This window comes from Pinus tabuliformis, chromosome 4_2, assembly GCF_031772625.1.
Source record: "Pinus tabuliformis cultivar Carrire ecotype Pingquan chromosome 4_2, CPIR1, whole genome shotgun sequence".
NCBI classification, from domain to species: Eukaryota; Viridiplantae; Streptophyta; class Pinopsida; order Pinales; family Pinaceae; genus Pinus; species Pinus tabuliformis.
The window spans coordinates 398,290,484-398,313,551 of NC_142304.1; the positions used below are offsets into that span (position 1 = coordinate 398,290,484).

Genomic DNA, 23,068 nt, shown 5'->3' on the forward strand with positions numbered 1-23,068 from the left:
TACTACAGCCATGAGTGGCGGAATGGTGGACCTTCTTACGAATTCCCTCCTCACATGGATGGTGAAATCTCACAGGGGAGGAAAGATGCATTCAGGTGGGTTTTCCAGGATAGAGCATTGCTTGATGAGGTGGAGGATGCCTTTGCAGAGTTTTCCACTGGCACTGGTCGATTTGCAAGATATGATGTGATTCAAAACAGGGGGGCTAAGAAGCCCTATTCTTGGTGGGCAAATCATGGTGCAACAAGCCCTCCTCTTCAGCAGTTAGCCATGAGGCTCCTCTCTCAGGCGACTTCATCCTCTCGTTGCGAGAGGAATTGGAGCACATATGGGAATTTGTATAGTGTGAAGAAGAGCAGGCTTGAGCAATCCAGGGCAAAGACAATGGTGTATGTGCACACCAACCTTCGTCTTATTTACAGGCAGAGGGAAGAGTGGTTGAGGGGAAAGACAAAGATGTGGGATGTCTTTCCTGATGATATGGGTTTGGACAGCAGTGTTGAATTGGCATTGGCCAACATGGATCTCAATGATCCAGTGCTAGAGCCTGTTAGATTTGATGACGGTGATATTTTAGAGGGGTCATCCTCCACACCAACAGATGCAAAGGCGACTATGGATACAGGGGAGGAGGAGGATGCAGAGGAGAGCAGTGGTGACCATGATGATGAGGACATTGATGCTGATTCTGATGACGACTATGAGAATTGATGACTCGTGAGTCATGGGCTACCTATTGCCTTGAGGCTTGTATACCTATAGTTGTTTTATATTTTCTATTTCTATTTGCCAATGGCATTGCACTACCTATGTAACACATTTTGATTTGATGACTTAATGAGAAAACTACAGCTGTCAGTGTCTTTATCTTACTATCTTGTAAGTTGTCTTTCATTTATGAATCATGATTTATGTGAAATGTATTTGAATTTTGTATGTACTATGCATGCTATAATGTTATTAACTTACTTTGTAAACAGTAAAACTAACATCTAGATGAAGATCTATGTTTGAAATCAATGAATTTGTATCATTAATGAGAATTTGTGTAAGAAATATCTAATTTTTAATATATATATATATATATATATATATATATATATATATATATAATAAAATAATATATAACGAATTCTACGTGTCCTGTTCCGGAAGTCAACTTGTCCGAATCCAACACTCGAATCCCCGTATCCTGAATCCCCATGTCAGGTGACTTAGATTACAGGGTATTCTATCATCAAAGACCCATGAAACCTATTTTTGTGCCCCAAACACAAATTGGGGCCCCACATGATGATTTGCATGGAGAGTTAGGGGCCATCCCTTAGTTCGAGATTTATGAAGCCCTCTCACACATTTTGACCACAAGAGCTCTCAATGTGGCCCTCCAATGGCACTCAATGTGACCCTCCAATGGCCCTACATCAACATGACGTCATCATTTCGGCTAGCATTTGGATGGCTAATTCATATTTTTGTAAAGCTACTTTATCAGCTTGTAACCAAGGGCTGTATCTTGCCCATTTTTATGTTGTTGAGGGGATTAGGCTAATAATTTGACTTAGTAGGACTCATATAAATAGAACATAACTTGATTCGTATTGGATCATCATCACACTTGAGAATTTCGGCCTTCTTGGCAAATTTGCACTTGTTCTTGGATTGGCTATTGGATGATCTTGGATGCATTTCGATATTTGGAGCTGAAATTTTGATCTTCTTTGGAGCTATCTCTTGAATTATGGATGGATATATCATATTGTCATCTTGTAAGTGTTTTTTCTTGAAGTTTTGCTTTTGAAAATGTCTAATGTGTGGAATTGTTGCAACTAGATTAAAGTTATATAGCGCCCTTATTCTGTGAAGATAAATTTTTAAAGCTATTTAGTTGGCAATTGCATATGTTACTCATAGCATGAAATGTGATGAATGTTCCTAGTGGTGAAATATTGGTTTTCTCCATAAAACTCCATAATTCTTGAGTGGGTAATTGTTGAGGGTTTGCACATAGGGCATCAAGTCTTGACCTCCTTAAGGACAAATTTGGCTAATCTAAAGCATTTAAGACTCCATATGCCCAAAGGAAAAGGCACTAGTCCAATCCTTTGGTGATCAAACCAAATTCTTCTCCATAAATTTCTCCTCCTAAATTTTGATCCCCTAAAATTGGACACCTATGCTAGGGCATAGAGAGAATTGCATTTAAGGAAGAATTGGTGGATTTTGGGAGCATAGACACCAAGCCTAGGGTCTTATCTATAAATCTCAAAGTTTGACAAGCATCCCATAGGTTTTCGTCCATAAAATCTCTTGCCCTAGGTGTGCCCTAAGAGGGAAACCCTAGCTAGTATTTCCTTAACTTGGGGACTTCTTTGAGGGTTGTATGAGCTTAGTACTCGGTGGAGTAAATCATAAGAAGCCCTTTCTCCTCCTTGCCTTGATCTCGGGAATGCATGTGTCCATGATAATTCAAAAAACCCTAGATCTTGTGCAAATTCTTTCTAGGTCCCTCAGAGGGAGCGAATCACCTTTAGAAGTGTCAATTTTGAGAGGTCCTAACTCATCACCTAGCACCATAAACCTTAGAATATCTATTAAAAGGTGATTATCATCCTATCGAAACTCCTCCCATCGGTGAAAGTCCGTAAAAAGCAAGGGGCATTGGTTGTGGTGACAGTGAGCCATTGTCTCATTGTTATCACTTGGTCTAGCTTCATGTCCTATAGGCTTTCCCTCCTTAGGGCCTGCTAATTTTTTGGGTAACATTTTTGGCACCAATGTCAGGGGCACGAGATGTATGTCTTGTTCCCATACAGCAATGTAGAGTCTCATTTGGCAACTCCATTGGAAGAATGAAGTCCTTGCTCTTCATTGAACCTCAAGGTGAAGCAAGCATCTCTCAAGGCATTTTAAATTCACCCCGGCAGCTCTTGCATGATTGATATATGTAACCTAATAGAATGTCTTACCTTGGTGAGATCCCTGCCTTGGACATCGCTAGCATTCCCGAATGCCTGAATTATGTGGCCTTCAGCACGATATTTAGGGTGCCCAAGTTTGATGGTGATCCATCTTCTGCAATTGAGCATGTGGCAAGATTCGCTACATATACCTCAAAAGCAGATGTGGTTCATCAAGGTGTTCTCATAATGTTGTTCATAAGGTCCTGCCAAGGTCATGATTCATGGTTATCACTTGGTCTAGCTTCATGTCCTATAAGTTTTCCCTCCTTAGAGCCTGCTAGATTTTGTGGTAACAATGCTCACAGTTATGATCCTGGAATAAAAGAGAACTAAACATGAACATAAAGGCAATAAGTACTTGATTGTGGATACAGTACTTTGTACAAGACTTCTAGACTTTGATCAAACAGAAACACAATAATCATGAGTGGATCTTAAATGAATTTAGGGCTAAGTTTGAAATCAAAGTTGATCAAGTCAATTTGGAAGAAACTGTTAAGGCTATTGATGACTGTAAAGGAGACTCTTCTAAGGAAAGAAAAAATTATGTCTTGAAAAAACCTTAGACGGGGTTAGAGAAGATGAAACGCCTCAAAATGATGAAAGACAACAAGGCGTGCATTCGGCATCTGATGAGGTGCCTTAATATTAAGGATAAGGACACATTAACCTCTATTGAAGATAGGCTTACGTTATCTGTTAAAGAAGACAAGTCAAAGGTTGTATAAATACAACTAGCTTAAGGATTTACTCACACCGAATTCAAGGAAAAGGCTGAGCATTGATAGAATTCAAGACAGACGGGGAAGGTTTGACAGAGGGCAGGTCAAGAACAAAATGCAGAGTAGAATTTAGCTAGATAAAGACACGAGAGGATATAGCTTGAATCAGGTGCAGAGTACAAGGGATTTGTAGTACAGGACACATGTACAAAGCACAGGTGCAAAGCGCCAGCGTAGATCCCATGTATAGGTATAGGGAACAAGATTCTCTCAGCTTTATAGGATCGACGCAAACTGGCAAAGCGTGCCGGTTATCGTGAACATTCACGGGAGTGTTAGAGTATTAAGTTATTAGTCTGTCAACATTTAGCAATATGTCCTTGTATTTACCATATCTGTGTTGCTTTGGCTTCACCATTATAAAATGTATAAATCCATTTTGTCTCATTTTGAGATCGAGAGGAATGCTATTTTATTGTTGACAAGGCCCACTTTACAGTTAAAATCATTTGTAGGCTATTTTGTATGCCATTTTTCATGGAGCATAATCACCACAACTGCCATGGAAGAACTGAAATTATCTTTGGGCAGCCCAGTTGGCACATGTTCTGATCCAGGCTATTTATTTGATGTGAAACAGCAAATCTCCTCAGTATTTCTGATATCAAAACGATCATGCTAGAGACCTGATTTGTGAGGTGACACTTGAAAATTTGTTGAATCTCTTGAAAATCTATGATCAGGCCTCGTGGCTTAGGAATTATGTGAAGCTTATTGGCAACATACAAGTTGGAAATTCTTTCTCAGCGGAAATAAGGTGTTTAAATTTAAAGGGTACATTTCTTGGGTGTAAGGAAAAATCTTTCGATCTATGTCCAGTGATGAACTTCAAATTCTGCTTTACTGGATAGAGACCATTTTAATGTCAGACTGTCAAAACTTTGCTAATTCATATATAAGATTAAATACCCAAGCTTAAACTTGGGTAACTATCCAAATTTGAACTGGGGTGATAATCAAAATTTGAACTTGGATCATGATCATGGTAACTCTGCCTCAGCCACTAAAGTGCACAAAATTGTCAACCATTGAAGTATGCACATCAATGGTGCATACTTAAGTCAAAAAATACGCTAGTAAGCTGGGTAATAAATAATCTACATGGATTGAGCCGACAAAAACAGGTCAAGATGAAGAACAGCGTGCCAAAACAATGTCTGGAAACACTAGAACATAATCATTAGAAAAAGATGTTGGGGGAGAAAACTCTTACAGCAGGGACTCGGAAATCCGAACAAAATGGTCATGGCCATAAGCTTTGCTAAAATACTCTTTGACTTCTGGGTTCCACTGCAATGTTGGGGAATAGGTGTGGCGTTCTTCCTTCCCCTCCATATCATGGCTACCAAGCCGGCAATTCTCCATCTAGTATACAAATGCAAAATGCAAACGTTACATTACTTTGAGGCTTATAACAAGAAAATCATGGTGTAGGCGGGCCATAGTATAGGCTGAACCTTTTGAAGTAGCAGTTGAAGCTTCGTTCGACCTTTGTTACGAATGCGAGAGAGGAAGTACATAAAGCCTAATCCAACTCCATGACCTCTTTTTAATTCGTTTCGTTAGTTGTTCAGTTAGTAATTTTGATTTTTTCTGAAGAGTCCGCACCTGAGAGCACCAGGATATTGCCCCTCGCCGTCAATATAAGTTGACTTCGGGCGACCAACTCGGCCATGTTAATGGCCTATGCGGTCTGTTGCGTTTAGTTTATTTGTTTTTATCAAAAACCTAAGGGGACAAATTAAACGTCTGATAGTGATTAATTGAATGTGCTAAGGTTTATTTAAAAAAAAAAACACAAAAAATCAGGGTTTAATTTTATTTATATATATATATATGGGTCAAATTAATTTATAAATTAAAAAATAGATATAAAGTATTTGTTTATAGGATTTAAATTAATTTATTAAAAAAAGATAAAGCATTTTCTAAATTCAGCTTTTTTTATTCATATTGAATAATTAAGAAAAAATATTCAGAACTTTATGTAGAAATTATATATGAGAATTTTTGACAATGCATACTGAATTAAGAAAAATAGAGTATGTTTTGTTTTTTTTTCAAATGATTTCTTTTATATATCAAAAGAAGGTACGTAATTTATAGTTCTTTATTTGCTTGGTCACACAGAGCTTCTAACATATTTAAACTAGTAAATATGTTAAGGATATGGACTAAGTGTTGTGGTGAAAAATAATGATGGTGGATGTTAAATGATTTAGGAGGCTTAATGAATGCAGTGTTTATTTTTTATTGGTGTTTTACTCTATATTTTTTTTTATTGCTGTTAATTTATTTGTAAGGGAAGTTTGTTTATCCATTTTTATTACTTTACTCTTTATCATGTGGTTCTTTCTTGTGTGGTTATGGTTTTCTTCAGTTGTAGATATGTTGTACACTATATTGGTTCCTTAGTATGTAATTGCAATATTTATTTGACATTGTCACTTTGAATTGGTTTATCTTTTTTTGTAAAGATAATGTTTATCATTGGCATTTTAATGTAGAGTAATTGTGTAATTCATCATTTGTAATTTTGGTGTTGCGTGTTGCGATTCTAATTGTTAAATATAGGTTGTAAAGATAATGTTTATCATTGGCATTTTAATGTAGAGTAATTGTGTAATTCATCATTTTTAATTTTGGTGTTGCGTGTTGCGAATCTAATTGTTAAATATAGGCTCATTAGTCATTTTCAATTGCTTGTGTCAGTGTATTCTTGTCCTTTGCAAGGGGTTTTCAAGCCATAGATGTCATTGTTTGCAAGGATGACAATGTTGTATGCTAGTGAGTTGGTCATTTAAGTCACTATTTTCTAAGGGCATGAATGGATTTTGGTTGTTGCATGTTGTTGAAAGAAGTTGCCATTGATGTCAAAAGTTGTCCAAATGAAAGTAAAAGTTTCATATTCAAATAGCACATTTCAAAATATTGTTTTAAAAGTTTTGATGTCCCATTTGGATACCCTGTTTTTGAATGCATTTTTACTTCATTTACCTAACTCAAATGAAAGCATAACATATATGGTTGGAAAAGTTATTTTGAGACCTTTCCAATAGTATATGGCACTCCCTCTAACTCATCACAGTTGAGGAGAATTGATTTTTGATGTGTCATTTAGATACTCTATCTTTGAATGCATTTTTACTCCATTTACCTAAATCAAAGGGAAGCATAACATATAGAGTTGGAAAGCTTATTTTGAGACCTTTCCAACAATTATAGATCATCACACACAAGAAGCACACATGAACACCATGATGTAAGGTGGAAACCCAATGTGGGTGAAAACCACCTGCTGCAATTCGTCTCTATCTTCCTTTAATAAGAAACTTCTTTTTACAATATTTCTGTACTGGAGCAGCCTTATACCAGTACGCAGGCTTCTACCTGCAGAAGGTTACAACCTCCTCTCATTCTCCAGCTTCTCCTAGAAGGGAGCTACAACCCCCTTAGCTCTTGTACTAGCCGATCCTTTTACTAGTATGTAGGCATCGGCCTACCTAATGCTCCAACCTTCACTCGTTTTCCAGCTACTACTGGAAGGGAGCTACAACCCCCTTAGCTCTTGTACTGGCTGATGTACTAGTACGTAGGTGTCAACCTACATAAGACTATAACCTTCTCTTTCTTCCTCCAGGTACCACGTTTCATAAATTTTCAGACTAGATACTCTTGAAGCACAACATCATAATCTGAAGGCCACGTTTCATCCAATTTTCATACTGGACCCATCAATATCATTGAAGCACACAATCAATCAACACTAGCATCATTAATCTCTGAATCACCCAATACTAAATCACTGAGACCCTGTCAACAAACTGCAGTCACCAAAACACAGAGAAAAACATTGAACTCTACAACAATGTTTAGATCTAATTGTATCATCAAAAATCATGCATCAGAGTGCATACGTTACTTGGAAGAGCCAAACCAGCGTGTATATGCAACTTCACCAAAGCGAACCAGCGTATATGTCATTAATTACTTGCTGCAGTTCCTGACTTCACCCAGATCATTACATATACAAGGATAATATATGTGTTGGCAACTAGATCTAGTCCATCAGATCACATAAAGATAAGTCATTATAATCCTGATCCATTATTAGATCTCATCAATCAACACTGAAGCTAAACACAATCAACCAAACTGAATATGCAGAATACTGACACCAGTAAACAGTCATCAGAACTCATCAACAACCAGAACCACATGTAACTTTAAACATCATAGTTCATATGGTATACGCTACTTAGATGTATCTAACCTGTGTATGTACGCGCTTTTATCATAGTCAACTAGCGTATACATCTGTAAATATTCATTCATGATTTGCAGCTATTCCAAACTTGAGTTATACCCGGATCATAATATTTACAGAACATTACATGCTTCAGTATACAAATCTAGAATAAGCGTGATCAAACTATATAGAGATGATTCATTCCAAGCCATTAGATCCCAATCTATCCTTAGATCTTGTTCTCCATCAACCGCTGAGATTCCTCCTTAGCTCAGATCAAGCAAAGCATTATGAACCCATAACCTGCATAGTAGATCTCATACTTCATCAGATATTCAAGACTTTCTGAGTGCCTTTGCCTAATGATCTTCTCCTCCTTTTATAGTCTTAGGCCTTACTCAATACCATGGTCCAAAACCACTTAGAACCAATACCTTGGACTAAATACCTGGGGTCAATACGTCGGGCAAGATACCTTGGATGAATACCATGGTCCAAATACCACGGACCAAAACCCAATGTACGCGCCTTCCCTTGCATGAAAGTACATGTATACGTATACGCATCTTTTGGTTGGCTAACCCGCATGTATACGCGGCTTTGTCAAGGGGAACCTGTGTATATCTCTTTTTCTTCATTCTGTGAGCCTGAACTGTGATCTGTCATCTTAGTAAGTTGCCATCAATGACAACACCTGTATCATAATGCCAATAATCTCCCCCTTTGGACTTGATGGAAAAATTAACTTGCCATACTGAGAACTGTCATCTTAATGAATTGTCTTGTTCATTACATCTAAACTGATTCCTTTGAGCTGCCTTGCATCCCATGTATTTTGTCACATCTGATCTCTCTTCTGTAGATTCATATAGTTATATATAAGTGAGATGTTCTGCTACAAGTGGGTTGCCATCAAGTACAACACATGCATCATAATGCCAACAAAGAGACAGTTGGAAGAGAAGGAAATACTAACTGGGAATCTAGAAGTTGTGATAGTCACCTTAAGGAAGGAACTACGGAAGAAGGATATTCAACAAAATTTTGACAATAGTACCAAAATACTGGATGAAATCATTAGCAACCAAAAACCATTCAATGATAGGTCTCGACTAGGATATTAAAAAAATAACATTGATAAAGGTTCAAGCTCTATGACGACTGGAAATGAAGCAAAGCAAGGAAGTTGCGTTGATGCGCTCAAGGGTCATATCAAGAAGGAAGAATGCAAGCTGCTAGAGGAGAATGCACAACATCTAGAAATGAAGAAGATCTAAGAAGAATGTCATGGATTCGTAAGGACAACACCATCAAGAAGACTACCTACACTTAGGTACAGTATATTTTTCTTGGAATGTGCTATTCTTGTAATAATTTTATGCATAAGGCTATAAACTATAGAACCTACGCAAAGGGTATAGGTACAAGATGTTGGAAACAATATTAATACTGAGAGGGGGTGAATCAATATTAGGTTAATTTGGATTTTAATGCCAATTTAGGCTTTCATTTAACCTTAGCAATCATTCATGTCAGCCATCAATAACAAAAACATATAGCAACAACACAAACCAACACATGAACACACACCATGAGCAACATACACATAAGACACAAAAGTTTAATGTGAAAACCCTTCCAAGAGAAAAACCACCAAAGCTTTCTTTATATTATGGTGTAAAAATATGAGTTCCTACTCTATTTACATCATTCTATTTGTGAACCACCACTCACATGAAGCACCAACTTCCTTAGATTGTTTGCTAGCACCCACTAGTAGGAAGCACCAACTCCCTCTTCTTCACACACCTGATCAACTTACCACAGCGCATTGACTCCAAGGATTTATGCAAGCAACCACTTGTAGGAGGCATCGACCTCCAAGCTCTCCTTTAGACATCCACTAAAACGGAAGCACCAACTCCATGTTTTGTAGGCTCAAACCCACAGTCCAATAGGAATTACTACTCATTGTTATTGGCTCTCACTCAACCTGGTTTCAACTTTGCATTTTCCAACTTTTGGCCCCTTGTTCTCTTTAGTAGTCCTCACACATACACAACCCAAATAGCCCTCTACTCTTTGCTCTTTCATTCCACTTTGACCATTCTCCAAAAACTCACACTCAACTCTCGGCCTTCATACACTTTGTATATCAGCTCTTGACCTCTCTCGATAGCAATTTATCACACAGAGTTTTCCACACAGCTCTAGTGCCCTCAAAATTTGCTACAATCCTCAACGATCTAACTCTGCATTCCCGAGTTTTAATCCTTTGCAACACAGGGATCGATACTAGAACTGTCATCTCATCACTCTACCCAAGTGTGTACTCCTATAAGGCTCTCCATTCTATTGTTACATCATGATTCTCAGTCATTTCAACTACATTGATCAAAGAATTGGATTTGTAGTGTTTTCCCATGCTAAGAATTGAATCTCAATCCAAACAACACACTCAAGGAGTACCACCATTAAATTTAGCCTATTTAATCAGCATGGCTCTCCTTTCCTATAGTTTAAGATCCTATTTTATAGACACTGTGATCAAGGATGGCTCACATAGCTCAAAATGTATTCTTGCATGACTTATTGTTTGTGGCCAATTCTCCATTACTCACACAACTATTTTTCTCATTACTCAGGTTTGACTTGTTCTAATTGGAACAAGCTCCATTAATTTACTTTGCAAATTATGGTCCTCTCGGCCTCTTTTATTTGTTCAGGATAATCATCATTGACTATAGCTACACTTCTGTTGAACTGCCCTATTCACAAAAACCACCAAATATAGCCCGCAATGTTGAAACAGTTGTTGACCCATTCATGTTATTTTAACAATGATTATAGAGCAATGACACATCTAGCATAATTTCCAAATATAGTGCATTCTATGCCAAAGTTGTTGACTTGTTCAAGCCCACAAGTGTTATATACAAACTGAAAGCCTTTTTGAATCAAGGTTGTAGGTCGTCTTACCTCTCGGTCACAAAATTGTTAACAATTCAATCTATTACATATCACGCCTGTTGGGGCCATTGCACTAAGCCTCAAGAGGCTTAAACAACATGCACAAACCTTTGTTCCCTTGGTTACTCAATGCGCACAAAACTAAGTCATGGGCTTGCCTTTGTCCCCCGGTCATGTCTCCCAGAGATAAAACTTAGAGTTGCGGGGAATTTTGTCGAGGTTAATCCTCTGAGATTACGTGTCCTATGGGGACCACCATGTTGTCTCACTTGATATTTATTCATTGGTCCACATTTGTTGTGCTTGCCACCTCGTCTTTCCAGCTCGTCCTAGCGCTTTGTCACCACGAGGATAAAACTTGTTATTCCTTCATATCGTACTGGGGAGATGTGCCTCTATGGGACCATACACTACACACACAAACTAATAGAAAAGTCGTTAGCATTACATATCACCATCAATGTGTTGCCACGTCGTCCCACTGCTTTGTGCCTGAGATTGTCGAGGTAATGTGTCTACCATTACTGACATGTCCACCACCTGTACCATATTCTACTTCCCAATTTCTTATAGGTACCACGTGTCATCCATTTTCAACCCACTTAACCACCAAAAAATGCCAAATCTACATGTAATGTGTCCCAAGACTTTTAGATGTTGACGTCATCATGCCAATATGGTTACCACCTATGCACCAACTCATCTTTGTCATCCAATCGGAATGTGTTATGTGACCTCATGTCATGTCACCGATATGAAAAAGGAGGGGGTCTGAGTCTTTGGTTTTTCAATGATTTTCTTCATAAAAATTATAAGGTTGGGATGGGCAATTTATCCATTAAATTCCTCCAACACATCTCTGTCTCCCCAACACTATATCCCCATAACAAACACTTGTGTCCCCTTTGGAAGTTGTCAGGGTCAATTCGTTAGGTGATGTGTCCCTAGTGGACCCATGCCATCCTTCCTGAGCTTTTACTATTGGTCCATTATGTCAACTATGCGACATCGAGACCCATGTGTCATGTCGTCCCACTGGACCTCTCCCCAGAAATAAAAAAAATTTGCTCCACTGAAAACTCTTGGGATTTATTCATAGAGGTTACGTGTCCCGGGAAATACCCATGTTCCATCTCTCTTGAGCTTCTGATTGGTCCACCTCTGCGCCACATGTATGCTACCAATGTTGTGGGGCCCATGGCCAGATCACCAAATTTGACGTTTGGCCTGCTAGCTTTGATTGGCCATATTTTTTTATTTAGGAAGCCTTTTTTAGACTTCAACATATTGTTGGAAAGCTCTTTCCAAGCATTATCCAATTTCACCATTTCTAGATGCATCTGAGCTAATATGTTGAGGCAAAAATTCCTTGAAAGTTATAACTCTCCCTTTGGAACTAGCCAGGGCTCCAACTCCCAATGTCAATCACACTATGCATCTACCATCCTAACCCAGATGAAATCAATGCCAACACACTTGATGCCACCTTCCATCCAAACAATGCCAATTATCCAACAATCTCCCCCTTTGGCATTGATGGCAACACATCATTACTCTACATTGATAGCCACTCCTTATGCTACATCTAGCCAATATAATTTCATCCAAAGAACTCTCTCTCTCTTGTGATTGATGCTCTTTATCTCCCCTGCTTAGGCTACCAATAGATTTCTCTCCCCCTTATGACAATGGAAAAGGGCTACAATTTGCTTACTCTCCCCCTTACAATTAATGTTTGAGGATCAGGTTTCTAATGAGCATTCTCCTTTGCAAAATCTTCTTCTCAAAGGCCAATCTCCTTGATGAGGCACTTGAAGTCTTCCATCCCATATCAACTACAAACACAAATATTTTCAATCTTTGCCAAAGACATTTGCAAAACATGCATTAGTAAAACAAGTCCTTGTGTATTCTTGTAGTTATTTCTCCTTTCTAGAGCATTGGATATATATGATATGCTCCCCCTTTTAATACACATCTAGCTCTAGACACTTCACAACTTTTAGCCCACTCTTTTGCCAATGGTTGAATACTTTGATCTGCCAATGCATCTTCATACCAATTCAAGCTCAAATGGTATAATTGTTGTTGCAATTACCATAGTTAATGATGCATTTTGGCTTTCTGATTCACTGTTACTACTACTTAAATGACTGTGCTCACCTCTCTTGAGAAAACTAACCACAAACTCATCTCTCTGTGATATCACACATCCACCAATAGGGACTTCTTCTTGAATAACACTAATAGTACCAATAAATTAATACCCATTGGATAGTGCACCAAGCAAACTCCCATGACTTTTTCTCAAAAAGAGATGTCCATAACACACAATATTACTCCAACTAAACCAAGGGCTACCACTTGACATAACGATCCTAAATGATAACCAAGGAACATGCAAAGAAAACCACTTGTCTTCATGAAATCGAGATTGTTAGACATAATCAAATTCGCTACTTAAATTAAATAAGGGTACTTCATATAAGATGCAAACCTTTCATTTCCTGAGTAATCACTCTTTCTAAGACCAAGGATGATGCTTACTGCTACTAATAAAGTAGCTCCCCCTAAGTCAATGCTCTCTTCTCTTCTCTTATCTCTTTGCATTTTCCTTCTTTCTCCTGCATGGGGATTGATCATGTGGACCTTTTCTTGCTTTGGGTTCCTTATCACTCCACATTTCTGCCTCAGTGTATCTTCTTCATGCAACATAAAATTTTGTGTATTCCTCCGCAGACCATGTTGGTTGCACTTTCCTCTCTCCCAGAATGTCAATATATTTGAGATAAACCAATTCATTGTTTAAATCAACAAGGGGACCCAGTCTTCCTCCATCACTTAGATGCACCTATGTGTACAAACTTTATGATGCCTACACTTGACTTCTTTTGGCTTCACTTGAAGCCATTCTCTTATTTCAATGAAGAGAAACTGAGGATCTACTCCCCTTGAGTAGATTATCCTCCTTTTTCTTCCAAACCTTCAAAGGTTGAGACTTGACAAGATCGTTAGCTTTAATTTTTTTATAGCCTGGTTTGGTTTTCATCTTGGCTCCATAGGTTTGAAATGCAATTTTCCTTCAATTCCTCTTTCTTCACCCAAGTCTTCATGTTGCCTTTTTTCTTTGCTTGTAAAGAATAATTGTTGTTGCTCTTGCTTGCTTGAGATTTACACTTAATGCAACTAGCACTTATAAACGGGTCTACCAAGAGGGTAAGAGGATCATTCCTCTATAACATCAATGGCTAAGGCTTTGGAAAGGCAAAAAGGTATTTTTGGCAATATTTATGAAAATAATGGAAATTAGGAGAAAAGGAAGGTAAAAGGTCATAGGTTGCATGTGAGGAGGAAAATGATGGAAAATTGAAAAAATTAGAGGCCTCATCAATAAAAAGGCCTAAGAGCATCAGTTGGTAGCATTTTGTCAGTTTAGTGTTAGAATTTGTCTCAAAGAGGAGAAACCACCAAGAGGAGGAAGAAGGTAAGAAAGCAAGGAAAGGAAAGGAAAAGTAAGGAGAAGGAAAGCAAAAACAAGGAAAGGAAAGGAAAAGTAAGGAGAAGGAAAGCAAAAACAAGGAAAGGACAAGGAAAAGCAAATAAGGACAAGGAAATCAAAGGAACGCAAGGATCAAGCAGCTTCAGAAGGAATACTTGCATGTAACAAATTGTATGTGCGATTTCCTAGTTGGTTTTGACTTGCATGGTATGTGGTTATTTTGTTGTCATTGGCATGGATTTTGCCAGGAATTCAATAGTGGATTTTAGCCTAGCCTTGCCATTTCTGGATAGCCATGGTGTGATGGGATTGTTCTCAGTTTAAGCTTTGAGTTATCGGATGGTTTCGAAATCCAGAGTGAGGTGATCTCGGGAAAATTCCCAAAGGCCTAGGAATCCCTTGACCAATAATGGCGGGATACACAGTAAAGCCTGAGGGTGGAGATAGGAAAATTCCTCAAGGATGGTGAAGAAATTCTGAGGCATCCAAGCTCGGTTCGGTTTTGTGATCTCGACATCGGTTTAGGTGTGATCACAGTATGGAGAGGGTGGAGGTGGTTTAACCTCTGGATTCCCTTGGTTGTCTTTGGATTGGTTTATCCCATGAGATCCCACATTCATGCTTGGAATATGGCACGAGGGTGATTGGATGAAAGAAAGATATGGTTCATCTAATCTATGGTCGAGTGGAACGTTGAAGTTCTGAACTCAATTGGCTTTTGCCTATGTTTAATGAAAGATAAGTTTCTCTTTCTTTTGGTAAGGAAATGTACCGGTTATTATGTGGCTTTAATGGTTGTCCTCTTATGGTTATTTATCTGGTCCTATGTTGGTTATAATCATGGTTATATGATAGATCTCAGTCATGGCTCTATTCATGTTTTTTTTTGAAATTGTATGAATAATGGATGCAAGACCTAATTGATGTTATGACAACTAACATGAGAAGGTAGAGACTCTTCTTGTTAAACCTCAGATAAGATTTTAGTCCCTGATTCGGATTTAAACAAGAATGCAACAAATTACAGAGATAACGATAAACACAGAGATGCAGCGGAAATAGTACTTCATTTTATTAATGTAAAATACTGAAATATTCTTACAAATAGAATTGGAAATAAAGCAACTAGGGCGATGGTAGCTTATCTCTGAGAAGAGATGTGGCGGCTACATCCTCTGAACTGTGTTACAATGAGGATCAAAGGCCTATTATTGTTGAGAAACAATGGAAAACCCTAAACATCCAAAAACCTAACCCTAGAAGATGAAACACCAATTTGTGGGCCCCGTTTAGGTAAATTGGTACATCAACTTCCCAGGGTCATAACTTTGGCATACAATCTCCATTTGACGCGCACAATATCTCGTTAGAAAGATCTATTCGAGAACTACAACTTTGTGAAGAGAAACATCGGTTGGTCCATGGACCCATGTTGCTCCTAGTTTTCCCAAAAAAACGTCGTTTAGGGCCTCAAACAGCTCCGGAAGTTTAGGACCCGAAAAAATGCTAAAATTAGTAAACGGTGCTACAATTAAGGAAACTGAAAAGCTGAAAGAAACAATGGTGGGGGTACAAGTGTATTTGGCAGGTGGCCACCAATATCCACCTGGATCATTCCTCCCCCCTTAGGAAGCAATAGTCCCCGTTGCATTGAGTTCCTCAATGAGATGAGGAAGCTTCTGTTGAACTTGGTCCCTGGTGAGCCACTTGCCCTGGTGAAGGAGTTGGCCTACATTGACAACTCGATACAGTTGGATATTCTACTGGCGAGTGTGCTTGATCTGTGTGTCCATGATCCGATCAGTTGCAACTTGTTCCATGCAATCTGGATTTAACTCTATGGGTGTGAGATGTTCTGCAATGTCGAATGTGTCTAGTAATGGTGGAAAGTATGGTCGAATGTGGTCCACATTGAACACTAGGTGTAGGCCAAGGAATGGGGGAATGCTGAGCTCAAATTCATTGTCTCCCACAGCCTTGGTAATGGTGTAAGGACAATATTGAAGTGGTCTGAGTTTCCGATAGGCTCCAGTAAGGCGTTCCTTTTGCAAATGCAACCAGACTTTGTCGCCCACCTAAAACTTGTGTGGCACCCGATGTTAATCATGTCGTTGCTTGTACTTTCCATTTGATTTCTCCATAATGTCATGGACCTGCTGGTGAATATGTTGGATGTGCCCAATGAAGCTATTTGCCTTATTTGTTTCGAACTGGACATGAGCTGAGTCTGAGTCTGCGTGAGTAGCTGCAAAGGGCATGGCCACATCAATGGGACATAGTGGCTGGAATCCCAAGCCCACCGAAAAGGGTTGTGGCCAGTCGAGCTGTGGAGAGCCCGGTTGTAGTTGTACTGAACATAGAGGAGGGTCTCGTCCCATGTGCGTGGATGATTTGAGTTGTACATGCGCAGAATGTGTATGATCATCATGTTGACAACCTTTGTCTGGCCATCAGTTTGAGGATGGAAGGCTGTGGACTTGGTGAGTTTGGTGTCCAACATCAACCAGATACTAGGCCAAAATGTACTAAGGAACCTGTTGTCCCGATCTGAGATGATAGACTGTGGGATCCCAAAGTGTACCCACACTCGTTCAAAGAAGAGTTTAGCAGTGGCTTCTGCTGTGATATTCTTCTTGCAGGCCGCCATAATGGCCATCTTCGAGAACTTGTCGACGACGACAAAAACACAGTCGTTTCCATGCTTAGTGGAAGGAAGGCCTAACATATAATCCATGGAGATGGATTCCCAAGGTCGACTAGGGGTAAGCAGCGGGGTATAGAGGCCTTGCTTCTTGATGGTCGGTTTGGCAATGGTGTAGGAAATGCATGATCTAATGTACTTCGCGACATCCTGTCGAAGATTTGGCCAATAGAAATACTTCTGCAGTATTACCACCATTTTATCAACCCCGAAATGCCCAGCGACCCGACTATAGTGTGCTTCCTAAATCATCTTGGCACGCTCACTTCAAGGAACACAAAGGTGACCCAGGTGGCATAACAAGGCATCCTGGAGGTGAAAATCTGAAACATGTTGACCCTCCAAGAGTGTCTGGTATGTGTGGTCGAATTTTGGGTCGCTTTTGTAGAGAAGTGGCCAATTAGAAGTCTCGTGCCCACAATAGTTGAGCACGGTGGTTAACGCCATGATCGGTGGTCGACTGAGGCAATCTGCAACATTATTGGAGCTGCCCTTCTTATACTTGATATTCAAATGGAACTGTTGCAGGTATGTGGACCACTTTTGATGGCGATCATTCTACAATTTCCCTTGGGTTTGTATGAACTGCAGGGGTCGGTGGTTTGTGTGGATGATTGTTTCCTTCCCAAAAATTTAATGCTTCCATTGTCGACAGGCTTGCACAATGGAATACATCTCTTTGTCATAAGTGGGATACTTATGGACTGTGTTTGAAAGTGTCTCACTGTGATATGTCATTGGATGCCCATGTTGAGTAAGGACTACCCCAATATCATAGTCAGGGGCATCTGTCTCGACCTCAAATGGTTGTTGAAAGTCTGGTAATGCGAGCACTGGTGTCGAGCAGAGGCGATCTTTCAACTCTGTGAATGCCTTCTGTTGAGATTCAAACCAAAAGAATTTTGCTTTCGCTCCTCCCTTGGTGACTGGACTCAAGTGCTAATTGATATGAGAAAATCCCAACACGAACTTGTGGTAGAATTTGGCAAGACCTAGAAAGCTGCGGAGCTCTGTCAGAGTGGTTGGAGATGGCCAATCCCGAATGACTTGGATCTTGGTTCGATCCACATGCACCCCTTGTTCATCAATAATGTATCCCAAATATTGAACTTGGGTCATGCCAAAAGTGCATTTCTCCAAATTGGCACATAACTTGTGTTGCCGCAGTGTTTCGAGAACCTGTCGAATGTGGTGAATGTGCTCTTCCCAACTCTGGCTGAAGATCAGTATGTCATCCAAGTATACCACTAGAAATGAGTTGGTGAATGGCCACAAGATGTCATCCATTAGCCTCATGAAGGCTGCAGGAGCATTCATCAATTCGAAAGGCATAACCAACCATTCGAAAAGGCCCTCCTTGGATTTGAAGGCAGTTTCCACACATCGGAGGGTTCGATTGGTATCTGGTGATATCCTGACTTCAAATCGATCTTGCTAAAATAGTTTGCGCCCTTCAGTTGGTCTAGGAGGTCATCAATCCATGGGATCGGGTACCTATTACGGACAATGATCTTGTTCAATGCTTGATAGTTAATACATAGTCTCTAAGTCCCATCCTTCTTCTGTACCAACATGATTGGGCTCCCACAAGGCGATGAACTTGGACGGATGTGACCTTTCTGCAACAACTCCTGAATCTACCTCTTGATTTCATCATTCTCCAGAACGGAGCGCCGATAGATTGGTCCATTGGGCAGCGACGCACCTAGGGTCAGATCGATGGAGTGATTGACCTGACAGTGCAGAGGAACCCCTGCGGGGGAGGTGAAGATGTCCTCGTACTCCTCCACGACCTTGTCCATCTGTAGTTGTCATGCAGAGGGGCCCTGTCTGGAGGTCGTGGCCACTGTCTTCTTCTTTCCTTGAGGGCGTATCATCAGGAAAACAAATTTCCCGGTTTTGGAAATGAGCTTACTGCATTGTTTTCCAGTGACCAAAGAGATGGCGGTAGGCGGTTTACGTCTGGTATCCTGTACAAATTTCCCAAAGTAACAATAACAGCACGGGGCCTTGATTCATAGACAACATGTCGCTTCCACATGTATGGTTGTCCTAATAATACATCACAAACTTCAAGGGGAGATGTCACACAATACCTCATCCGTGAAGGGCTTGATGTTGTATGGAAGGCGACACTGCTGACTCACGCGAAGATCCCATCCTTGGTGAAGCCACCCGATGGTGTACGGTTGTGGATGTGCTGTGGTCGGTAAGCCCAGCCGCTTCACGACCTCTGCCAAAACGAAGTTCTTTTGGCTCCCTTTGTCGACAATGAACTGTAGTCGGGAGCCATTTACCCACATCTAGGAGTGGAAGAGATGCTCCTCCTCCTTTGGATCTTTGTGGTGGCAATGGTGGCATTGGGATTCACAGCGATAATTTTCTTCCCTTTGTCATTCCCCTTGTTGGGTTCTGACTTAGAGTCGGAACATGCATTTGATTCTGAAACCTTTAGCTCGGCCGCCAGTGACTGCTTGGCTCGACACTCACTTGTGTTGTGAGTGGAGCTCTTATGGAACTCACACCACTTTCCCGGGTCCTTTTCCGGCTTCGCGACATTGTTCTTTGCTTGCAGCTTTGGCGGGCTGTCTTGGGCCGCCCCGCCTTGGCTTTGTTCTTTGTTCTGCAGTTTGGGGGCACCTTTCCCTTGCTTTGAATTCACAGATCCAAAGTCTCGCTTCTTCTGTTTAAACTTTTACTCGACCTAGACGACATATCGGTATGTTGTGCCGAGCGAGGAGATGTTCAGGAATTATATTTCTTCCTGGATGTACTTGTGCAGGCAGCCGCGGTATTTAAGTACCAAATGTTGCTCCGAATCCTTGATACCCAACTTTGTACAAAGGGCATGGAAAATATTGGTAAACTCCGACATGTCTTGGTCCCTTCCCTGCCACAGCGTGGTCCACTTTATGTATTGATCCTCATAGCTTCCGACAAGGTAGCACTGCTTCTTGATGGCATCCCGGAATGAATTCCAAGTGGGTGCGGCTGAAAATAGTGAGCCTGTACTTTCATCCTTCTGCTTGCAGTAGGTTTCCCACCAATCCTTGACGTGGGAGGCTGCTTTGAGAAGAGCGAAAATAATCTTTTCTCGACTGGAAAAATCATGAACAGAAAAATAACCCTCTGGCAGATTTAACGATTTATTGACGACATCTGCGTCTATCTAACTCTTGAATGTGGGGATTTCAAAATTAACTTGTACCTTAAATGGTGTGGCATTTCCAGAGTAGCTATTGGAAGACGATGCGTCGCCCTTGGGTAGCCGCTGAAGGATCTGGGCAAAGCTGTCCATCATTGCGTTCCTTTATCGCTCGAGGGCTTCTTCGAGCAATATTTTGATAGGATCTCTTACTCCCTCGTCTTTCTTGTCATCTGCCATGGGAGGCCGTCAAGATTTACGAGGTTGGTCTTGCAAAGGTTCAACTAGTTCAAGCTCTAACTCCTTATATCCCGACCTCATTGGGGACATGCAAAGAAAAACAGAGAAAAAGCAGACCGCTCTGATACCACTGATCTGAATTTAAATAAGAACGCAATAAATTACAGAGATAACCATAAACATAGAGATGCAGCGGAAATAATACTTCATTTCATTAATGTAAAATACTGAAATATGCTTACAAACAGAATTAGAAATAAACTAGCTAGGGCGATGGTAGCTTATATCTGAGAAGAGATGTGGCAGATACATCCTCTGAACTATGTTACAATGAGGCTCGAAGACCTATTTATTGTTGAGAAACAATGGAAAACCCTAAACATCGAAAAACCTAACCCTAGAAGATGAAATGCCAATTTGTGGGCCCCGTTTGGGTAAATTGGTACATCAACTTCCCAGGGTCGTAACTTTGGTATCTCCGTTTGATGCACACAATATCTCATTAGAAAGATCTATCCGAGAACTACAACTTTGGGAAGAGCAACATCGGTCATTGAACCATGTTGCTCCCAATTTTCCTAAAAAACGTCGTTTAGGGCCTCAAAACGGCTCTGGAAGTTCAGGACCCGAAAAACTGCTAAAAATAGTAAACTGTGCTACAATTAAGGAAAATGAAAAGCTGAAAGAAACAATGGTGGGGTCCAAGTGGATTTGGCAGGTGGCCATCAATATCCACCTGGATCAGTCCCTTACGTTCAGACTTGTATTCATGGCCTGTAGGTTGCATATCTACCAAGTGTTTGACAAAATGTCAGTGCCGGTTGATGATGGTCAGGTCAAGTCCTGGTTCCAGTTTTGGTTTACAAGCATTGTCTTCATGCCTTTTATGAATCCTGGAAGTTTCATAGATTTCTGGGCAGAGGCTAAGCCCAACCCTGGAAAATAGCCTTAATTATCGTAGTCGCTAGCACAACACTGGCAGAAAAAGGCCACATTCGCACTGATGCAGGCCTATGGGAGCGACTAGGAACCCATTGTCGCATGGAGGCCTTGGAAAGGGAGTGACTAGGGCTCTAGGTCAAGGAAAAGGTGAGTTGTCTTAGGGATTGGACACCTAAAGGGGTTGGGTTAATCTTGGAGGTCCTGTGGCACCTTAGGGAAGTCAGTAACGTCTTTTTGTGTCGACTCCATTTCCTTAAGGTCGTCTAGGAAGTTGAGTCATATAATAGTAGCCCCTCATCTCATATTTACCTCGGGTAAGCCGGTGAAAGTGGGTATATGTGAGAGGAGATGCGTTACAGGGTGGTATCAGAGTAGGTTCTGTTCTCTTTGGGTCATATATGATACCACAAAGGGTATCAAAGTGTGGTTTCGCTGTAACAACCACAAAATTAAAACATGCAACTAATTAGATTAATCATGCGATTTATAATCAATATGCAATTTATCAATTATTTTACATCGAATTTCGGAAATATGAGCAGAGACAACTTACCTGTGGCGATGATATTTCTTACTTGTGATTTCAGAGTTGAATGCTATTTGAATCCTGCTAACCGCAACAAAGTTTTGGGGACGACTCTCCACCCAACCATAGGCTCAGTTGCACAAAATCTTGCTACAACTGGCCACCCCCGAGCCCTCAATCAACGTACTACTACCAGGGAATCCTTTGTCTCACCACACTTTTTTCCCAATAGAATGGATGATGGAATGATCTCTCATCTTCCTCACCGTCTATTAAATAGAGCAAACATTGGAAGGGGAACCGCATGCACACATTCCATGTGTCAACATGCAACTTTTATTTCTTTATTTTAAGTTTAACTTAATTTAGTAATTCTCTTAATTTAACTCTTTCTTATTTTATTTTACTTTTTGTTAACTTTACTTATTTTTACTATTTTTATAATTACTATTTTTACTTTTTGTTAATTAGATTAATTATGCGATTTATAATCAATATGAAATTTATCAACTATTTTACATCGAATTTCAGAAATATGAGCGGAGACAACTTACCTGTGGCGATGATATTCCTTACATGTGATTTCGGAGTTGAAAGATATTTGAATCCTGCTAATTGCAACAAAGTTTTGGGGACGACTCTCCACCCAACCATAGGCTCAGTTGCACAAAATCTTGCTACAACTGGCCACCCTCGAGCTCTCAATCAACGTACTACTGCCAGGGAATCCTTTGTCTCACAACACTTTTCTCCCAAGAGAATGGATAATGGAATCATGGAATGATCTCTCATCTTCCTCACCATCTATTAAATAGAGCAAACATTGGAAGGGGAACCGCATGCACACATTCCATGTGTCAACATGCAACTTTTATTTCTTTATTTTAAGTTTAACTTAATTTAGTAATTCTCTTAATATAATTCTTTTTTATTTTATTCCTTTTTACTTTTGATAACTTTACTTATTTTTACTATTTTTATAGTTCTCTTAATTTAACTCTTTCTTATTTTATTTTACTTTTTGTTAACTTTATTTATTTTTACTATTTTT

The 23,068-nt window shown here is 39.9% G+C and overlaps 1 protein-coding gene across 1 annotated transcript in view; it reads right to left on the reverse strand.

The window, feature by feature from the left end:
- LOC149169628 (rRNA (cytosine-C(5))-methyltransferase NOP2C-like) overlaps positions 1 to 5,437 on the reverse strand; it is a 397,811-nt gene extending 392,374 nt beyond the window's left edge. The window contains exons 1-2 of the mRNA XM_089428753.1: positions 5,203 to 5,437; positions 4,959 to 5,110 (exon numbers count right to left, since the gene is read on the reverse strand). Of these exons, the coding sequence (XP_089284879.1) occupies positions 4,959 to 5,110; positions 5,203 to 5,265 (215 nt within the window). The 5' untranslated portion in view covers positions 5,266 to 5,437. The remainder of the gene's footprint in view (positions 1 to 4,958; positions 5,111 to 5,202) is intronic.
- Positions 5,438 to 23,068: the final 17,631 nt, after the last annotated feature.